This window comes from Anopheles maculipalpis, chromosome 3RL (assembly GCF_943734695.1).
Source record: "Anopheles maculipalpis chromosome 3RL, idAnoMacuDA_375_x, whole genome shotgun sequence".
NCBI lineage: Eukaryota > Metazoa > Arthropoda > Insecta > Diptera > Culicidae > Anopheles > Anopheles maculipalpis.
Window position 1 is genome coordinate 58,798,959 of NC_064872.1, and position 21,126 is coordinate 58,820,084.

At 41.6% G+C, this 21,126-nt stretch overlaps 3 protein-coding genes across 3 annotated transcripts in view; all 3 read left to right on the forward strand.

The window, feature by feature from the left end:
* LOC126562597 (uncharacterized) overlaps window positions 1-2,634 on the forward strand; it is a 36,981-nt gene extending 34,347 nt beyond the window's left edge. Inside the window, exons 7-9 of the mRNA XM_050219144.1 lie at window positions 31-172; window positions 297-491; window positions 2,492-2,634. Of these exons, the coding sequence (XP_050075101.1) occupies window positions 31-172; window positions 297-491; window positions 2,492-2,610 (456 nt within the window). The 3' untranslated portion in view covers window positions 2,611-2,634. The remainder of the gene's footprint in view (window positions 1-30; window positions 173-296; window positions 492-2,491) is intronic.
* A 5,258-nt stretch (window positions 2,635-7,892) lies between these two features.
* Window positions 7,893-12,316, forward strand: LOC126560838 (acidic mammalian chitinase). The gene is made up of 4 exons (XM_050216787.1): window positions 7,893-7,951; window positions 10,641-11,186; window positions 11,259-11,784; window positions 11,853-12,316. Exons 1-4 carry the CDS (start codon window positions 7,893-7,895, stop codon window positions 12,276-12,278), a joined length of 1,557 nt encoding a protein of 518 aa, XP_050072744.1. The 3' UTR covers window positions 12,279-12,316.
* Window positions 12,317-13,207: 891 nt separating this feature from the next.
* Window positions 13,208-16,163, forward strand: LOC126561944 (glucose-6-phosphate exchanger SLC37A2). The gene is made up of 5 exons (XM_050218333.1): window positions 13,208-14,195; window positions 15,140-15,181; window positions 15,326-15,509; window positions 15,584-15,732; window positions 15,795-16,163. The coding sequence occupies exons 1-5, from the start codon at window positions 13,242-13,244 to the stop codon at window positions 16,161-16,163; spliced, it is 1,698 nt and encodes a 565-aa protein (XP_050074290.1). The 5' UTR covers window positions 13,208-13,241.
* The last annotated feature ends 4,963 nt before the right edge of the window (window positions 16,164-21,126 follow it).

Below are 21,126 nucleotides of genomic sequence, written 5' to 3' on the forward strand. Positions count from 1 at the left end.
CCCCATACACACTGCGCCGCAAACGTGAAGCCCACCAACATTCAGTACAGTCCACCGGCGCCCACCTGTCTACCGCAAGCCAAAACGACAACACTGAGCCCGGTGATCTGTCCCCATTCCAACTGTACCCTCATCCCGGAGGAAACGCAGATCAATGGAACGTTCGTGGGAAGTATGCTAAAGCCCGCCCACCACCCGGAACGGTTCAGTCAAGTCTCCTAACGGCGGTCTGTCCCTTTCTGTTTGTCGTCTCTTTCCCCCCCTCCCCCCTCCCTACTCTTTTTGCCCATGCACAGGTGTAGCATCGTCCCCGCTAAGGCCATCGCCCACGGCCCGTCCACCGAGAGGCTCGCTGCTAAAGAAGCACGTCAAGTTTTCGGCCAGCGATAAGCAAAAGGGCTGCTGTACCGGGATCATTCATCCGGAAAACATCATCAAAGACGGTACCAAACCGAACGGCCACATGATGGTGTCGATTGAGGCGCTGCCCGGTAAGTGTTGCGATGTATAGTACGGGCACGTTGGGATCGTGTTGAGTTTTGCGTTTCGACTGTGGAGGTTGTAAGGGTGCAATTCGTGTTAAAGTTGATGAGTTTTTAATGGAAAAGAAAACTTCAACGATTTGTTTTAACATCGTTAATGTAATGCTATGTTTAGGTTTGAATCGTGGGCTGGAAAAGTCGACTTCGTTCTATCTTTTTGATTTATAATCCTTTTGTAAGTTATTTGATCACAACGTTTTTATTGGATAAATATGGCTAACTCCAGAGTAATTACGCCTACAAAGGATTGTTAAAGCTAATTAAAGGACAGTCATTATTTTTCAAGCATCTCACCCTTCTTGATCGTGAAGCTTGACAAACTCTTACAAAAAGTCATGGTAAAGATGGTGGTCCATGAGCTTTAAAGTATTTCTGTGGCCTTGGTGATTATTGCTTCGAAAAAAGTTTTTATTCCAAATTTATTTTGATAACTTTGGGATTCGTTTAAAAATATTCAGTTTATCTCTATTGGGAAATTTGGCAATCTTTCGGTGCAAAATTTAGCTTTGTCTGAAATTTTTCTTCCTGTGACCTCTTCGGACAAAAGCTATTAGTCCCACTTTATCCAAGCAACATTGTACAGTAAAAAATTTCTTTTAATAAAAAATCGGAAAGAAATAGCATAGGTTTGGAATTTCTCTGCTTGTTAATAGTTAGTCACAAGCAGATTATTACATTCTGAGTATCTTGAGAAGCAAATGTTTACAATTCTTGAAAATAAAAAGTAAAATACTTGGCCATCGTCTTGTCATCCAACGTCAAGATGGGTTCATCGTCTATGATGATCACGACGATGCACTTCGCGTCTAGAGAATATATTTTATGAACATTTTCAAGCGTTTCATCTCGCTATATTTATACTGATGTCTCACTAGATCACAAGTTTCAAGAATTCTGTTGAAACGCTTGGTGTGAAGCCTGATTCCAAGCTGCTGCTTCTACTGCGTTTATGATCACACTGCAATGTTAAGCTACGGTAGCCACGCTCTGGTCTCTCGAGGCGAGAGGATGAGAAATCTTATACTAACTACATGCCAACGACTTGGAGATGCTACACATTTAACTTTTTTTTTTCGATCGGTTATAACCATACAATGGTACGATCCAATAGACTTCATAAAAAACGGTTGACAATTTTGATCATAGATTGTTTACTTGATCTTTTTTATATCTTCAAATTATTCAATTCGTCGTCATTCGAACGCCAAATGCTATATCCAACTATCTGTCTTCTAGATCATGTTGAAGAAAATATAACTAAAAGGACATAGAACAAAGCTTGAAGATTTTTTTCTTACTCCCAGTTCTATCCATGAGCGAAAGAACGTTGGCATTTTCTATAGAATTAAGTGACAATTAAGATGTTTTATATCATGAAAAGCTTCCTTGCTGCTCGAGAAAGAAAATAGTGTTTGATCGAGACATTGGCGCTGGCTGTCCGACAATTCTGCACGAACGTATAATGAAGCAGTGGCGGCTTTCCATCGCTTAAAAGGAAAACTCTGAAGAAGCTTTTGAAGATAATGTTGATACATACCATATTATGCGCGTGTTTTTATGATCATTAATAATATCAATCATGATTTTATAGGACGTTGGATGACAATGACTGACAGTGGAGTTAGAAAGAATCGTTGAATCTAAAATTGCAAACTCTCCTCACGTAGTGCAACAGCAAATTGATACAAATTAAAACGTGAAATAATTTCCCATCATAATGGGGCCAAGGCCAGAGAGCAGTAACTGAAAGTCAAGGTCATGAAAAAGTTTTTAAAAAAATATGGGAATTTGGCTTTAAAACGAGAATTTTGGCGGCCTTCTTTTTCTACTTTTTATAGATCAAACAATTCTTTATTATTATTTAGTACAACTTTCTACAAAATAATTAAGCTAATATGAAACACAGCTTAATCGTCTAACGTTCTAATGCTCCGTTCGACTTATTCCAGAGTACAGCGAGGATAAGCTTTCCTGGCACGAGCAAAAGCTGACGAACGTGAACCAACTGTACCCGAGCGTCAAAAGCTCCACCATCCACGAACAACACCAGCACCAGCCGGAACACTAACCATCCTTCGAGGAAAAAAAAACCTCCTGTTTTGCAACACACAGCACAAAACCTGCAACCGAAAGACTTGTGTTCGTAATAATCAAAAGCCGGTTTCCTTTCCAGAAGGAGATCGGCGAAAACTCGTACCGGCCGGTAGAACGTGAACCGGAAGCACCAAGCGAAAAGGAAAACAATCCTTAGAAAATTGCACAACGGCCAAGGTCCCAACAGCTAGTTTTATGTGCACGTTCCAATAGCTATAAAACGCCGAGACTTGGGGGAGGGTGGAAAGAAACACCCGAGCGGAACTTTTACGAGCCATTTCCGCCTTTTGCCGCTAAACTTTACATCTTCAAATCGTTACAGTTTCGATCTTGTGTTTTCTCGATGTTGTTGTGTCCAGTTCAATGGGGTTCATATTATTAGTTTATTTTTTTGGTGTGTGTTTCAATAGAGCCAGCTCATTTTCCTTTAGCGTCAGAATGTCAATGACCGCTTCAATGCCGGCACCGGTCAGTAGATCATTAGGACGGGATGTGGGCTTTTGAAATCATTAAAAACAAAAATCAATGTCCACACAACAAACACAACATTCCATAAAGTCCTACAGGGGATGGAATAAAAAAAGAACCGGCACCCTCGTACACACACACATACAAGCAAACCAAACCCAAGAAATGCGAAACAAAGGATAAAATGGTCTTTGGACAATTTTGCCCATTAACTTGAAACGCTGCGGCAAAAAGATTGACGACCGTCCACTTTGCGGTTTGTCAAGAATTTAATCACCATCTTCACAACAAGCGAAAGAAAAAAGCCAGTCTTTGCACCCCATTTAGAGAATGAAATGGATGGGAGCTGTTTTTTTTTTGCGGCTTGCTTTATTATGCGAAATGTTGTCATTTTTGTCAAGAGAGTGAGCTTGTTGACGGTCCACCCGAAAAAAGGACACAGCAAAACCTTCCAAATCGTGTCCGAAAGCCTTCTTCCAGACAAGCTTGTCCGGCGTGATCTTCTTTTTAATATACCTTATTATCCGTGCGAATTCTATCCAAATGGATGGTAAGCGGGCGTTTGGCTGTTACCACTATGCAACTAACAACCATCATTTGCCTACAAACTTTATCAGGTACGAGAGATCGACCCAAGATTCGCAACATCACTTAATCAGCGATCCTTCCGCCCGCTTGCTATACACCGCGTTCGTTAGCAAAATCACTACTCGGGATGAATAAGCGAAAAATGGAGGCTTTTTAAATGCTCTTGTGTCTTTGTTCTTTCGTCCACTTGTGACGCTTGCATAAACCAACCCAAGTACTTCATTATCGCTGGGCAGGGAGGTCGGCACTCTGTGTCACCTGGTAGCATTCTCCACCAACTCAAGGGTGGGTTGCACCAACACCAACCGCCACGTAACAAAGGGATGTAATGAAATCTGCAAACTTCAGCCTCTTTTTGCACCCATCCTGATCCGCGTGTTGCCCGCGCTTTCGTTAAGAAGCGGTACGTTTGCTTCTTAGTACGCGCCGCGCCGGAATGTATGCAAAAGGAGCGCAAATTATTTCTCAAGTGGTGTGGCCGCTCTTCCACGCTTGCTGGGGGAAAGACTTGAGGTACGACATCATCAACAACAACAACAACAACAACAACAACAACAGCAAAAAGAACATGGAAGTGATCAACATTAGCAGGAGAGTGGGTGGACACGACCGGAAAATGCACGCTAGTCAGGATAAATGACACTTTCTTGGAAAGCATTGCACAGCAAAGGAATCGGCAAAAGGTCCGGGAAGAAGCAATTAATTAGTGCACGAAAGCTTGCTGATGTTTTGTTTTTTCGAGTTCGAGACATTTCTCGTTTTCCACGGCGGCCCTCCCCTCGGAAAATTTAACATTTTGCCTTCTTTGCCTTTTAAAACGATACGAAGGTGTAGGGTTGCTGTCGCCGGATCGAATTGCCTGGCTGTGCTATTGCTTGAAGTGCTTCTCGTACAGCAGCTCCTCAGGAGACCACAAGGGCAAGCGGAGCACAGCACTCGATCGAGGTTAATTGTAATCGCGCAATCAGCGTGAAGCAAAGGTAAAAATGCAATTATTTTATAATGAATCAATGCAGCAGCGATGTCCTTCAGGGTGGCGTGTCGAACGTTCACTTCGCCCGTTTGTGTGGTTGGATTTTATTTGCTTTTGGAAATGAACAGAATCTTAGCATAATTGAAACAGTACTTAGCACCGAAAAAGGCAACAACCCAACAAAGAGAGGGACTTTTATTTTATACCGGAGCTTACATACAGTTAGGATAATTGCTACAGTTAGTGTAGAGAGATATGGTGAACGTCGCATCAAGAGAAGGATTATGTTGTGCACTTTCACTACGCACAACTACAGCGAACATGTAACACACATAGCAGTTAGATTAATTTTTTTAAACATTTTTTTCCGGGTCCAGGGATGGTTGATTTTGTATGGTAAATGTTGCCAGGAACGAACCAAACATTGTAGCGAAAAATAAAAAAAGCAAGAAATGCAGCACACTCTTGACAATTTAGCAAGGAGGAGGGATAAGTCCACACTAGGTTGCTGGCAACGTGGGATCAAAACTTTGCCAACCAAAATCGATGATGAATAGATTACAGGAACAACAGGTAAACGAACAACTTGATCGGGAAATTGAACTTGTAGATTTGTTTGATTTTTTTTCTAATGCAAGAAGGAACGTTTATTGCTGATAAACGGAATTGCAGCTGAGAGCTGAGGCTAAAACTGTGTGATATTTAAGAGTATTTACATAGGCGAGAAAAAAAAAACCACGAAACAATTGCATGTAAGGAAACGATAACAACAAACAAAACAAGCGAAGGAGAAAATGAATAAACAAACAAAAAAAAACTGCGTGAAGAAATATATTTGTATCGTACCGTTTCACAGATAGATATTGAATCGGTGTCTTAAAAAGAGGATTTAGCGGATTCTATTCAATCGTTATGCAAAGAAATAAATGGAAACGAAAGGTAAGACTCGAGAGTTGATGCTGTTTTTGCAGTGAAACCCAGCATGGTATGAAATGTTTAAGATCAATTAAATAAATACAATACATATTTAAACCGTCCTTAAATCGCTGTATTGCTCGTTCTATTTTGTTCTTGTTGCTCTGCGTCTTAGCTTTCTTCACTGTTTATAGTAAGTAAATGAATTGTAAAAAATCGATTTTCAGCCATATAATATACGGACTAAGTCAGAAATATGTTGGTAAGTAACAGTAGTATGGTTTTGATGAAGAATTCTGGAGATTGTGGCTTATCCTGCTTACAACAACAGGAGCATTGATATAACAGGTTGGCTGATAAGTCCCCGGTCTGACACATAGAATGCGCCGCTAGTATTAAGTGCATATTATTTTTATATAGCACCAACCTTCAAATGATTCTTGTCAAAATTTGACGTCTGTATGTCAATTAGTTTGTGAGACAGAGCGTCTTTTGTCAAGCAACTTTTGGTTGCTTGACGAACGAAAAAAGAACGAAGAAGAAAAAAGTGTTGTTCCACCAAGACAACGCACCGTGCCACAAGTCATTGAGAACGACGGCAAAAATTCATGAATTGGGCTTCGAATTGCTTTCCCACCCACCGTATTCTCCAGATCTGGCCCCCAGCGACTTTTTCTTGTTCTCAGACCTCAAAAGGATGCTCGCAGGGAAAAAAATTGGCTGCAATGAAGAGGTGGTCGCCGAAACTGAGGCCTATTTTGAGGCAAAACCGAAGGAGTACTACCAAAATGGTATCAAAAAATTGGAAGGTCGTTATAATCGTTGTATCGCTCTTGAAGGGAACTATGTTGAATAATAAAAACGAATTTTGACAAAAAAATGTGTTTTTCTTTGTTAGACCGGGGACTTATCAGCCAACCTGTTACGTTGCCTAAGATGGAAGATCAAAGGAATCAACGTTGATACAGTGTGCCCGCATTGACAAACAATTAGAAGAGATATCATCTTGCCACGTTACTTGTTCCATAACTGGTGGGACCATTTGACACTGATTTTCAAAGGGGTGATGTACAGATAGATGATGATCGCACCTTTAAGGTCGTCCATAATTTCACCTCCATTTGGGAATAAAATTCGTGGCCGATAACAGCATAGATGTTCAGTTACGCGCTGCTACTGCATGAGAAAACTTCACCTTTAAAGAACCTTTATAGTCTCAGTACCTAGTACTCCAAGCATGAGGTGAAGCTAGTACACAGTCGCAGGCTTTCTGGGGCTCTAAGCAGAGTGGAAATTGTGGCTCTCTATCACATTGCTACCCATGTGTAGCTATGTTATCGTATTTAAACTAGTGTAGGGAAACACTTACTTGTTTAAGTCGGTTTCAATTGTTCCACAAAAAGATGTGCCGCTCAAAGACGCTTCCAATGGTATGTTGTAAGCCCCGATCGGACGGACTTACTGCTATAATTTGGCGGTGGTGGATAGATCAGGTTAGGATGTTGCACAAAAAGAGGCATGACTCGGATACGCATCCAACAATATACGGAACGCCTAAAATGGAATTAAAAAAATTGCGATTTATCGCCGATCTTCCACGATAATCTTCCAAAAAATTCTTCCAGCAGCATTCCCGTGGAAAACCGAAGTTATCTCGCTCATTTTTGGTCTAATCGGGGCGCTCTGCATACCGTTGGATGTGTCTTTGAATTACGCAACTTTTTGTGGAACACCCCATCTCGATCACTCCACCCCTGCCGCGTTATTCCAGAAAAAACATGTTTTCAAATAAATATTTAAAGAAAGAAACAAACAAGATAATTAATAACATCAAATTGAAAAACACACTCAAAAAATGGAAAAATATTTTTCATGACGGAAAGAAATTATTTTATGTTACATTTCAAAGCATTGATTTGCTACCTCCTCGCCTGATATGCTCTCCTGTTATCTGCTATTATATTGCTACCATCTAAAAATCTAAATCTAAATATTGCTGCATCTAAATTTCCCTCGTTTTGAGACAATTTTCTACTGGAAGCGACTGGTAGTAACAAGAGAGCTTGGATTAGAGGAGGTAGCTGGTATCGTGCTTAAAATTTTTAAATTCAAATTTTAGATTTGAATTTCAATTTGAAATGTTTTTTTTTTTTTTTTCATTGTAGATAGTAATGAAAGTAAACACGATGATACTAGGATTTGCTTAATCACCAAATTAGATTAATCGTTACGACTCTGCGCCGTATTTCCATCCCTTCCTGTGCTGATTATGTGATGATCAGCTTCCTGTGATGATTATCTATTAAGAAAAGATGTGTTTGAAAGTTGAGTCGGAAAATGAAATAATTCAGAACTATGGTTCATCGACTTGGTAATCTCATCATTATCATAAATAAGAAATTTAGTGTAGCAGAAAAATATTCGAAATCAAGTCGAGGGAACCCTCTCTCTTTTAATGATAAATAATTTATCATTCTTTACAACTTTGTAGCTGATGTAAAAGAAAATAGGTGTATTCCTGTTTACTATCTTTCCTTCATTTACGAAATGATCCCTTGTCGTTCTGTACTACCGAAACCGAACCATCAATTCTGCTGCAAATGATATGATCATTACCGATGCTATCAATAAAAATCGTTTCTCACCCGCATTGGTACACCAGCTTCTAGGCCGTGTCTCATGAAGCATAATCAAAATGAACCTTGGATAAAAGAAAAAAGCGACACACAAAAAAAACGCTACGTTTTCTTGTGACAAATTTTGCCTCTCCACCATCATCACATACCATATTATCGCCCTAGTCCTTCTTGCGTTCCGAATCAAAGCGGAAGTGTGACCTACAGAACCTATCCGAAATATACGACGTCATACATCCTGATATCTTGATTGAGATTTTGCCACACTTTGTTAACACGGAACCTGGCTTCGCTTCCACTCTTTTGCCACGGTACTAAAGACACATTTTAGGGACACACATATTTTTTAACGAACAACAACAAATGCCACCCAATAATGCAGCGTCCCGTCACGGTTCGGTGAACCCGAATGGTAGCCCTCTTTTTTACGCCCGATTTTCCACCGAAATCACGTGACGTGAGGTGTGCGAATCGCATCACAGGAATGGTGTGGCGAGTGTCCGTGGTGCGTGTAGAGAGCGTTGGCCGGATAAAAACGAAGCGAAACGGAGAGTATCACCTTAATGGTGACAATGAACTCATAGGATGGTTCAGCAGGCATATTGAGGTGAGGCACCGAAGAGATGAGATGGCGAGAGGAAAAAGTGATGGAATGTTTTGAAGGAAATATGCAGAACGACTAAGCTAAGACATTTTTTAGGGATTAGCGCTCAAGTAAACATTTGAAACTACGTTTAAGCGTTTTTTCTTCACACGAAGCGTTTGCCCCGTAATGTATGCAATGCTTTTGCACGTGTTTGCGATCATGTTGCTAACCGAACAATCATGAAGTATCGTTAAAAACGTATTATCAGGCACAGAGTGATAAGTATTTACTAGATTAATTAAACTATTATTCGGTGTTTTTACAATGATAAAACAATTTCATCATAATTTCAGTATTTTTAAAGCTAGTTTTTATCTAATTCTTCAAGCGCTAAGCTTTAACTTATTTTACGAAGGATCAAAATGGCTTTCACAAGATCATCTCTAAAAACCCTACACAAAAAAGCATTAAAACAAAGTTAAAGTTTATTTATAAAAAGAAAACAGTTAGTAAAGCATACGACTTAATGATAATTCCGATAAGCAATGCAACAATACACAGGCAGACCTTATCATATCAACACCTTTCACTAGAACATAAAATGAAGAATTATTGGATTTGCTGTGATGTTCAAGTGGACAAGGTGCAATACACAATTCACTAATAAATCAAAATGCGCTTCGGTACTACACTTGTGCATACAAAAACGTGCCATTAAGATATTGTTAAGTAATCCAAATTGAACGACGTAATCTTTCTTCTAAATGTATGTGCCAAGCAGAATTCTCATAGATTGGACCAAAAACCCCTCCCAAAAGGTACCGGAAATGTTTGATTATTGGCGTAATTGAACTGGTAAACATACGTTCAAGTAGGAAGCAGTTTCTCACAAGCGACTGCTCGTTGTTAGTCATTAGCTTTGCTTTGTATGGCGTTGCTCCAAGCGCTTCGATACTTCAAACATCACAAATTGTACCATTTCCTGCCGGCAGTAAGCTTTAAACGACCAGGATTCACTGCAACCACTAGTGATAAGAAGGTAAATTACATTGAACTGAGCACTAACTGCCGTACCAAGGTGGTCAAATTCAAATAATAACGAACCCGTTGGACGGATCGCTTTATCGAATGCGATTTTGGAAAATCTCCGCCTCGAGTCATCCTTATCGTACACCGACGCTCAAGCCATTTGGTAAATAAATACGAACTACAAAGTAACACTAAGAAAGTGGGAGAATGCGAATGCCCCCTCCAAACAATGACACCGGCGAAATTGTTCGCACGTTTTAAGGAATGTGGACCGTGTTCGGTTTCGGTTCAGCCTCACTAATTAAGTGCAACCGCTCTGAAAACAATTGGTCTGTTTTAGAGCACGCGTTGTACGAAACTCGTTCGTACCGTGTCAGAATGGAAAAAGAACAGTCAACACAGCACTTGAAGAATCGCTTAGGGTACCCGGTACAATGCACGAAATGCGTGCCTGGACGTCTCTGTCGCCTGTGAAACGTAAGCACACTTGAACCAGGCCAGTATCTCTCGATAACGACCTTCTTCACAGACAGCCGTGGCTGTGCCGGATTTGTCCGCTAGCTATAAAAATGATGCATTGCCTATCGAACATGTAACAGTTCGTTCGTAACAGTACCCCAGTTCCAACGTGCTTGCAAGGATAGGGACTACAAAATCCCAGCTAGATTAGTGCAATATGGTGAAAAGGGTTACAGAACTACGCTTGGTGCTTGCGGCTGTATTACTACTAGCTGCAACAGGCATTGCGGAAGAAGCAACAGTTGATGCAGCGCGCGCAGAAGGTGCGGAAACGGAAACCCCGGTAACAGTTTTCCGGTGAACTGTGTATGCGTGCATTGGTGGCGCGATCTAACAACGAAACCGCAACAACCGTTTTGCTTCTTCGTTTGTATAGGAAAGAAAGTGGTGTGCTATGTGGGCACCTGGGCCGTCTATCGTCCCGGTAATGGACGGTTCGACATCGAGCACATCGACCCATTCCTGTGCACTCACCTGATGTACGGATTTTTCGGCATCAACGAAGATGCAACGGTGCGTGTGATCGATCCGTACCTGGATCTAGAGGAAAACTGGGGCCGCGGGCATATCAAGCGGTTTGTCGGACTGAAGAACGTGTCACCGACGCTGAAAACGCTGGCAGCGATCGGAGGCTGGAACGAGGGCTCGAGAAAGTTCTCGGCAATGGCTGCCAGTGCTTCGTTGCGAAAGCGCTTCATTTACGATTGTGTGGCGTTCTGTCAGCGGCACGGGTTCGATGGAATCGATCTCGATTGGGAGTATCCGGCACAGCGTGACGGTAATCCAACCATCGATAAGGATAATCATGCACTGCTGGTGGAGGAAATGCGAGTGGTGTAAGTGTGGGAAGCTTTATAGTCGCAGAACGGAGAAGATACTTACTGCTTTCTTCCTGGACATTTTTTTAGCTTTGACCAGTATGGACTGCTGTTGACAGCGGCGGTAGCATCGGTAGAGTTTTCCGCCGGTCTATCGTACGATATACCACGAATTGCAAAGAGTTTCCATTTCCTGAACGTCATGGTGTACGATATGCATGGCGCATGGGAAAGTTACTGTGGCATCAATGCACCGCTGTACCCTGGTCCGGCAGATACAACGACGACCGATCAACAGCTTAACGTCAACGCTAGCATACATTACTGGCTGTCGCAGGGTGCTCCGGCTGAAAAGCTTGTCCTCGGCATTCCACTATACGGACGAAGCTTTACACTGGCCAATGCGGCCAACTCACAGATCGGAGCACCTACTACCGGTGGTGGTACAGCTGGACCCTACACACGCCAGGCAGGTGTAATGGGATACAACGAGTTCTGTGAGAAGCTACAGTCAGAATCGTGGGAACTTCGGTGGAGCGCAGAACAGCAAGTTCCATACGCAGTGCTCAACAATCAATGGCTAGGGTATGATGATCTTCGATCGATTCAGTTGAAGGTAGGATCTGCAAAGAATCAACTCAAGTTATTGAGATTAACAGTTTTTTTTTCTCCACTTAATTTTAGGTGAAATACCTGCTAGACCTTGGCTTGGGTGGTGCAATGGTGTGGTCCCTTGAGACGGATGACTTCCGGGGTGTGTGTGGTGGTGGAAAGTATCCGCTAATGAATGAAATCCGTTCCCTCGTAAACGGAGGTACACCAAGTCCAACAACTCAACCGCCATCGCCGACACCGTCTGCGCCTACAACTACCCCAACCACTAGCAATCCGGGTGGCGGAAATCCAGGTACATCGACACCACCTGCAAGCGACCGGCCGTGTTCCGGTGGCAAGATTGGTTTCGTACCAAATCCTAACCACTGTAACAGGTACTACATGTGCCTGACCGAGGACATGTTCTTTGAATTTACTTGCCCCGCGGGAACACTTTTCGATCCGAATCTGAACGTCTGCAACTGGGCCGACCAGGTAAAATGTGCAAACGAATGAACGAATGCGTATAGGTTTAGCTTTTCTTGCAATCCGTTTATTTATAATGAATAAAATATAAAAATAACGTAAAAGGTCACACTATTTATTGTGTGAAAAGTTTTTTTTTTTACAATTAAATCTCTTTAGCAACGAAAGTAAATTTAAATTGATATTCAAACTTCACTTGAAGCAGAACACCAACTCGAGCTGGGTAGTATAAACGCATTGCGTACAAAAGCTCACCGTCAGTGGAGTTTTGACATGTTTACAAGCATCGTTGTGTGCGTGTGAGGGGAGAGTGCGTGTTTTGCTCTTTCCAGAACACAACACACATCGCGCACTGTCGTCAGCTGTAAAAAGAGTGGTGTGGAAGGAAAAACAATACTCCAGCACATTGTGTCGCAGAATAAAGAACCTTCTGATGCGGGCGCTTCTCAATTAACTAACAACGGCCGCATCATGTATCGCTGGTGATTGGATTTTTATCCTTCGAGTTGATATCGGATTACACGCAAACGAATTGTAAAACAGCCTTCTACAGAATGTAGAATCGTGTCAACTGATTGCGGACAAAACAATCCTTCGTGGCAAGTTTTCAACAAGAAAAAAGGTAAGAAAGATATCATCTGCAGCAACAAGCGTGTCGTGTCCATGTACACTTGGTCGGTGAATCATCGTTTTGCCAGAATCGAAATGCCTGATAGACCCACAAACTGCTGCGGTATAGCATAATGGCTTATCTGCTCATTAGCAACTATGCGCGATTTTTTGTAGCGTGTGTTCTGCCTGATTGTGATTAAATGTTTGTTGTGCATTTTTATGGTTGTTTTTGTTTTACAGAAAAAAATCAATCAGCAGCGGCGTAGACAACGAAAACACATACAGAGCAGCACACATATACTTACAGCAGTCGCCCACAGCGAGGCATATCACCATCAAGCGGGGAAGAGAACGACTCTCTTTCTACCTCGGTACAAGTGAATGCAAAGGGCCCGCATACCGTCCACCGGGCGGCAACAAAGGATGAGCTCGACCTACCCGAAAGCACCGATCGGTGTGCGTGTGATAAGCTACCTGTCCGCCAAACTATGTCCCCGGTGGCAGATCAACCGCGTCCTGTGGTTCAAATGTTCCGTCCTTGGGTTGACCTATATCGCTTACACCTGCTACCACATGACACGGAAACCGATCTCCGTCGTCAAATCGGTACTGCACCGTAACTGTTCGACCGTTACGCTGCCGCCCGAATTCGTCACACCGGCGGGCAGCGGCAACGATCCAACGGCACCACCGTCCCCATTCCCAACCGATGGCACCTGGTGTGATTATGCTCCATTCGATCAGCCCGACTTTAATTCACTGCTCGGAGCGCTCGATTCGGCGTTCCTGTTTAGCTACGCGATTGCCATGTTCTTTGCCGGGTTTATTGCGGAGCGGGTTTCACTGCGATACTTCCTTGCGCTGGGGATGGCGTTTTCCGGCGTGTTTTGCTATCTGTTTGGGCTGGCAAAAGTGTACGACATTCATGCGCTGTGGTACTTTATTGCTGTGCAAGCACTGGCGGGCATGTTTCAAACCACCGGCTGGCCCGGTGTGGTAACGATCGTGGGCCGTTGGTTTGGCAAATCGAAGCGGGGACTTATCTTCGGCATCTGGAACAGTCACACCTCGATCGGGAATGTGCTCGGTACGCTGATTGCGGCCCACTACGTCGAACGGGACTGGTCGATGTCGTTCGTGGTGCCCGGCTTTTTGATGGGACTGTGTGGATTCGTGATGTTCCTGTTTCTGGTGGAACGGCCAGAAATTGTGGACTGTCAGGAGAAAGTGGCTGATTACGCTCAACAGCAGCGTGGATCGTCGGCCGGTTCGAGCTATCGGCGGATGGAAGATTCTGTGAGTGATGTGGAAGATTCCGTCCCAAATACGGAACAGGTAAGAATACATCCAACCTTTATTTCAATGACCACCACCACCCGGGTATGTTTAGCATTTTAAATTTTCAATAACATCTAATATAATTTAGCTACCAAGTTGAAGCTTTTAAAATGTCTAGAAAAACTGTTTTAAACTGTCGTTTAAGCAAAAAAACAGATTTTTTATTTTTTAAAATATACTTTTAAATTTATTTTCAATTTTTTAAACACCTACGCCGTTTAGGTCATATATTTTGTATGGGTGTTTGTATTTTGTCGTATTATAAAGCTTATATCCGTGCAATCAGGATGGATATGACTTCAAATCTCTCATAATGGTCATATTACATGTAAATCATTTTTACCTTATTCCTCCCAATTTTTGGCTTTAATTATGACTAATAAACTACTTGATGACCAATCTCTTTAATTGGTTGAATTATAGAAAAGTGAGTAACAAGCCATACGTTTGAATGGTTTGGAACCATAACAAAAACCTTGAAAATTACTATTCGGCGGCTATTCGTCGCCTATTTTTACTGTCTGTATAAATTGATTACATAAATTTGTAAAAAGAAGATTTAAAAAGCAAGTAGTAGAAAGTTTTTAAATTATCAACTAACTTTTACTATTTAGACAACAAAAAGCTTCATCTTTTTTGAAATTTTCATGCAAATATGACGAGCAGATCAAAAGTTATTAGCTTTCTTATGCGAGAAAATACAAACTCGCATACAAAATATATGGCCTAACCGAGCAGGTGGGTTATAGAATTCAGGGTTTATCTGTGGTCATTGAAACGAAGGTTTAAAGGACGGTCGTCACGTCCCAGTTGTAAACTAACCTTTTAGAACTAATACCTGTATGTGCTTCTTTCTTTTCTCTTGCTTTTCTTTTACATACCTTATTTTATGTTTTGCGTGTGAATTTGCATTTCTTTCGCTGCTTCCGGCCGTCGGGCAGGATAATGCTTCAACGCGAAGCTTACGTGGCAGTTATTATTCTGTAAGTGCATGGTTTGTGTAGTAGTTTCTGTCCGATTGGTAGTGGTGCAGTTGTTTGTAACTGTAAAAGCCAATTAAATTCTTATTTAATTCATGTTTCAAGTATAGAAAATCGTTTTTCTCACATTTTTCCTTTAATTTACAGGAAATCAACGAACGCACACCGATAATTGGAAGCATCAATCGAGCGCCATCGCATCAGGATGCGATCGGTTTCTTCGGTGCACTGCGCATTCCCGGAGTGGTAGAATTTTCGCTAAGTCTATTCTTTTCCAAGCTCGTCAGCTACACATTCCTTTTCTGGCTACCATTTTACATTCAACATTCTAGTAAGAAGCTTAGACCGGAAGCTTATTAAAACTTTATAGCGATATGTAACATTTTCCCTTTTTTTTTCTTTTAGCTTCGATGGGTGCTAAACTGTCCGCGGATGTATCGACTGTGTTCGATATCGGCGGTATTGTCGGTGCGATCGCAGCCGGCATGCTTTCCGACGCTAGCGCCATGCCTGCCACCACATGCACTGGAATGCTGGCGATCGCAGCTCCACTGGTAAGCATACGAGCCACCCCATTCTCCCGTTCACCATTCTACATGTACCATCTTCTCCGCAGCTTCTTATCTACCGGTGCTGGGGAAGTGTCTCGCTTTCGGTAAACATTCTGCTACTGTTCATCGTGGGCGTTATGGTAAACGGTCCGTACGCACTCATCACCACCTCCGTCAGTGCCGAGCTGGGACAGCACAGTTCACTGAACGGAAATTCGAAAGCGCTCGCCACAGTAACGGCCATTATCGATGGTACGGGATCGATCGGTGCTGCCATCGGACCGCTGCTAGCGGGCATGGTATCGGGCTGGAGTAACGTATTCTACATGCTGGTCATATCGGACGTACTGGCGTTGGCAATGTTGCTGCGAATTAGCAGCAAAGAATGCTCCCGACGTAACATCAACCGGAGGTACAACGTGCGCATCGAGTGATAAAGAGGGTGAAAAGAAAAGGCAAAACGACGCGCACAAACTCTCCAAAGTGGTACGTTTTACGTGTGTACAATATTATATTACGCCAGCTCTCGTTTAGGGTCTCATTTGTAATGTTCGTCGAAGTTCGAAGATGGATGAATGGTGAATATCTTTTTTATCACTAACCTCTCCCTAGCAATTAAGGCTATTAGTACGTTTATTCGGAAATAAAGCTCTTAACCGGTGGTCTCATATTAATACCAGTGTTTTTTTCACGTCGATAGATTTTATAAACTCCAAAATCTTGATATGATTGCAGCCAAGATTTTCAAACGGTTTTCTTAACCCACGGAACGGCAAATGGGGTGTTTGTATATTGCGCACTTACAGATTAAAAATTCTTTGAAACACAGTTAGTCGTCAAACCAAACCCCGACGTTTTTGTAAAGTTATTTTATATTACCAGCAGTACAAAGGGGTTTGCAAAGACAATAGTTTAGAAGACAATCCTTTGAGGAACTACTTTTCAGGACAGAGCGCAATACCATTCAGCACAGCAGCGGAAAATGCAATTCTTGAAGCTGGTTAGCAGCTAAAAACAGCTACTCTACTCTCTAGTTTAAACTACTTCTCTACGTTAAAGCTCTCTGAATCTTTAACTACCTACCGTTAAGATAAGAGCCCTAAAAACAGAGAATTGCTAAAGCCATGTGTGTTGAACAGCAGATATGGTCATCCGATATACAGATGCATGCTGTCAAAAGCTTGTTCATGTTAAGATATTACGCTTACGACATGAAAACAAAAAGCGAAGTTAACGATCGATTCGAGCAATGACCTATGACAATGGCACATAGTAACGACACATCTGAGATCGACAAAAGAGACTGCACTTGCCTTGTAAGAGTGTAAGCTTAGATCGTCATCCACCAATTCTCTCGAAGGCATCAACGCCATCACTAAATCTCAGCTTGGGCCTACCAAACACTTGGACGATACGGAGGAGGTAGGGAAACGGTTACATTAACTAACACATTTACTCAATCAAACAATGTCTGCCTCTCGGGCTTAACAATCGACGAGTAACTACCCGAATGAACTTTCGCGGCACACCCTCAAGCCAATCCATAGCAGTAAAACAGTAAAGCAGTAAAATAAACTGTTTTAGGTGACGCAAATGAGCAGACGATGACACGGGAAGATAAATTTTGAGATCGTCGGCATAAAACAACAAACCATCGGAAGTACAATCGTTGACAAACAGTAGGAACAACAGAGGACTAGTAAAGGTTTTATTCAAAAAGGGAGCGAAGAAAACCTTACGCGTTTTTAAAATAACTGACGGAATGTCGTCCAGGACCAAGGGAGCTCACTATAATATCAGTGATAGTGCTATCGTCGCAAGAAATGGCATAAGGAAGTGTGTAGGTACTACCATCGGAGCTAGAACTAGATAATATATGCGAGATATAATAGATATAATACATACGAACTAGAGATATTGTACGCAATTTCCATTAATCGTTGGTAGTCTAACTTTTTGAAGATAAGACTTCTCATATTCTCGGTCCGTGACTGATGGTTAGTCAATGTTGATACAATGGCGGATAAAGACCTGAAGTTTAAGAATAACTTTTAGAACCTTTTGTGCTTCGCTCCAGTCGCTTTGAATGACGAGATACCCATTGTCCACAAAATTTGCTTGGTAGATGAAGCTCCAGGAACGTTTAGGCTTCCTCGCCTACAAGGTCTCTCTAGGAGTACGCGTTCTTTTTGACGAGGAGGCCTTTTGGAAGTAACTTCTTCAAGTAACTTCGATCGTTTGTCATCTGTGTTCTAATCCTCACCGCTACTAATCCCTCATGGAAGGCTACTTTTTCTATATCTTTTATTCAATTATTACGTTAAAATCACAGCAGTCTTTTAATGATAAACTTGTTCAACTGTTTGTTTGTGGTTTGATTTGTTGTGTGTGTAATTTTGTTTGTAGTTTGTAGTTATTTTGTCTACTATGCTTTCCTTACACATGCTGAGTTTGGTGTACGTGTGGGTGTGGTTACTATCGGTTACGCAAATATTGAGAAATCCAAATAAGTTTGAAGTAGTAGCTGAGCCGATTTGTATTACCGGTTGACCCTCTGTTGTGTTGTGTGCTAGCGCGATTAGGATGCGGATCCGCCCGTCCTCTGCACGTTCCACTATAGTTCCTTGTGGTTAATTTATGTCCTTTTTTTTTGTTTCTTTTTTTCCTGTTCTATGGTGTACGGGTTTGTTTGGTGTGTCCTGTGTGGGTTTTTTCTCTTTTTCTTTTGCCTTTGCATCCTTTACTTACTAATTTAACCATAATCCATCATCATTTGTGTTTGTGGCTGTCTTTTTTCTTCTGCTTGTTTTAGTTTGTAGTCAAATAGTAAACGCAGTATAGAGTTCAATATGGAAATACTAGCCACTATCGAGCTATTTTAGTATGCATTTTGTATAATATATGTAGGCTAAACCTAATCACTTACATTCGAATGTTTTTTTTTTTTGACGCTGCTTTACCTTTTGTCGCACACATCTACATATGCTGCTGCAGCCTGCATGTATTCGCTTCACGTTTGATCCGTCTCACATTCTCTTGCCGCTTTGCTTGTTCGTGTTGCATCGTTTTCTGAAATTGTTTGCCTTCCATCATCATCCTATTTGCACTTTATCCATTGCCTATTTGTCAACATGCTTTTCTTTTCATCGGCGCATCGACGACACCGGGAATCGGCGTGTACGCGCTGCATACGATTTGTTTTAGCTATTCTACACTACCCTATCGAAAGTTTACGGGGTACAGACAGATGGGCTTTGCTTACGTGCTTATTGGTTCATGTATTTGTTTGTTTGTTTGTTTAGTTACTGTTTACTTGTAGTTGATTTGTGCTGATGCGCTTTGTTGCTGCTACGACAAAACACAGCTTAGTTTAGTTCTAGAGTGTTCTGGTCCTTGGAATAGCTTTTCGACCCAGAGCTCACGTTAGTAGTAGTTCCGCACGACACGACAACACCATCAATAAATATAAATCTTTTCTAATGCCTTACGCCTTACAATGACGCCCACACACACACATACGCACATGCCGATTGCTGTTGGGTTGATGCTGGATTTTGTAGTGAATTTTCTATACATCAGGAATGTCCGTTTGTTTTTGTCCATACAACTGTGCATCAATCTTATCATATTGTTCCACCTTTGTGTGAGTGTTGATACATATTTCATCATAAATTACTGTCCTTTTTGCACACACAACAACACCGGCAACATACGAGCATCATCAGTGGAATGTATTCGCTTATAGAAATTGCACATATTGGTTCAGTTTGTGATCCAGGACACATCACATCACGGTTATCAGAATGGATTTGTTTCCCTTTTAATTCTACGCACTGTTTTCTTCTCCGCCTCGCTCTCTCTGTCTCGTACTGCATTCACACATACACGTGTCTCCGTTCTCCTCCGAATGTTATATTTAGTAGTGCTTCTTCGCCTTTAGTCTTGCCAAATTATCATGTACCGAGTAACTTTACAGCGAACAGTGAACGAACAACGAAAATAGAAAACGTACGGCACGGCGGCACGTACGTGCTCGTCCGGCGCCAGAGTTGTCTGTTTGTGCAGACGATTAACAACACACTTGAGAAGGTAAAAAAGGTTCGACAGATTACAGCCAGAGTACATTATACGATATTACACGGTATAAGTAGTAGTATAGGACACTTGCACCTTTTTTCTTATAATGGAACGTCTCTTTTTTCAACGATCACGCAGCATATCGTTCCGCCGTTTCGTTTGAACACAACATATTATATCTGAGCTCGATCAAACCGATCGGTCGAGCAAATAAAGAGTCTTAGAGATTAGCGAACTGCTGTAATTAGTGTTGGCATGAGTACTAAGGGTAAAAGTGAACGCAATAACGATCCTCAACAAGGATGTCTTCTTGTGATAGCCTTAATCTGAATCTTTCAACTGTCTCTTCCTAACCAAGCCTTGTGATTTTAACGATTTTATATGTTTTTTTTTAAGTTGTCTATTTCCCTACCAATCGTGTACTACAGGGAAATTCAAATGATAGAATGCGGTGAGCGCTTTGAAGAGAATAGTGCTAACTCAAAATCATTTTAGTTTTAGATTTTACTTAGCTCCTTTTACAAAATTCTTAAGATAACAGTATAATTTAATACAGTTTTAAAAACTTTGATAACGAAACATTGACAATACGGCGGAGCGCCGTAATACTTAAATATAAATCAAATAATTTGAAAAAACCTTTTCAAAACAGTGCTAATCATCGAAATCGCATGACGCATGACGCATGACATAGTGTGTTTGGGAAGTTCTTCTTGGCTTAACGACCTTTTAGATCACGCCGGCCATCGAATGGCTTACTAGACTTGCCGATACCACGTAGTTGGTAACGTCACTGTGATAGGAAATTATTATTTAAAAATTTTCTTTCTTTGATCCGTCCTTTGGTAGGAAAATATAGATTTACTGCAGTTTCAGTATTGAATTTTTGAATTTCATCTTGCCAAGTGCCTACTGAGGATCGATACCATTGTTACAGAGAGAATCACCGCAAATAGCTATGGAAGCGCGTGCAATTGATATGAAAAATAAAGTTTGAAAGGTTATTTCCATATTAATTGCACGTGCTTCAATATTATTTTTGGGTGATTCGCTAATAATATTGCGTCTTTCTATATCAATCGTCGAGGATTTCAACTCGCTGGCGCTATTCTCCAAAGTTGGCTCGCCGCACCCTACCTATTTGCATTTCCCTGTACGAAAGTATATTGCAGTTTAAGACATCAATTGTGTTAAAACAAATAATAACTGGCGTGTTTATATTGACTTTTCCTTTTCCCTTTTCTGAAAACTCTGCCGAAATATTGCTAACGACATACAATGAGAAAAGAAAAACAACGTCGTCCACTAAACACAGCTCTA

Bases quoted from the DNA above. Each gene is read 5' to 3' on its own strand.
- LOC126560838 (XM_050216787.1), top strand. From the start codon at position 7,893: ATGTGTTTGAAAGTTGAGTCGGAAAATGAAATAATTCAGAACTATGGT. The intron at 7,952-10,640 runs GTAATCTCATCA...CCCCGGTAACAG, and splicing joins AACTATGGTTCATCGACTTG to TTTTCCGGTGAACTGTGTAT. The intron at 11,187-11,258 runs GTAAGTGTGGGA...ACATTTTTTTAG, and splicing joins GTGGAGGAAATGCGAGTGGT to CTTTGACCAGTATGGACTGC.
- LOC126561944 (XM_050218333.1), top strand. From the start codon at position 13,242: ATGCAAAGGGCCCGCATACCGTCCACCGGGCGGCAACAAAGGATGAGC. The intron at 14,196-15,139 runs GTAAGAATACAT...GCCGTCGGGCAG, and splicing joins CCGTCCCAAATACGGAACAG to GATAATGCTTCAACGCGAAG. The intron at 15,182-15,325 runs GTAAGTGCATGG...TTTAATTTACAG, and splicing joins TACGTGGCAGTTATTATTCT to GAAATCAACGAACGCACACC.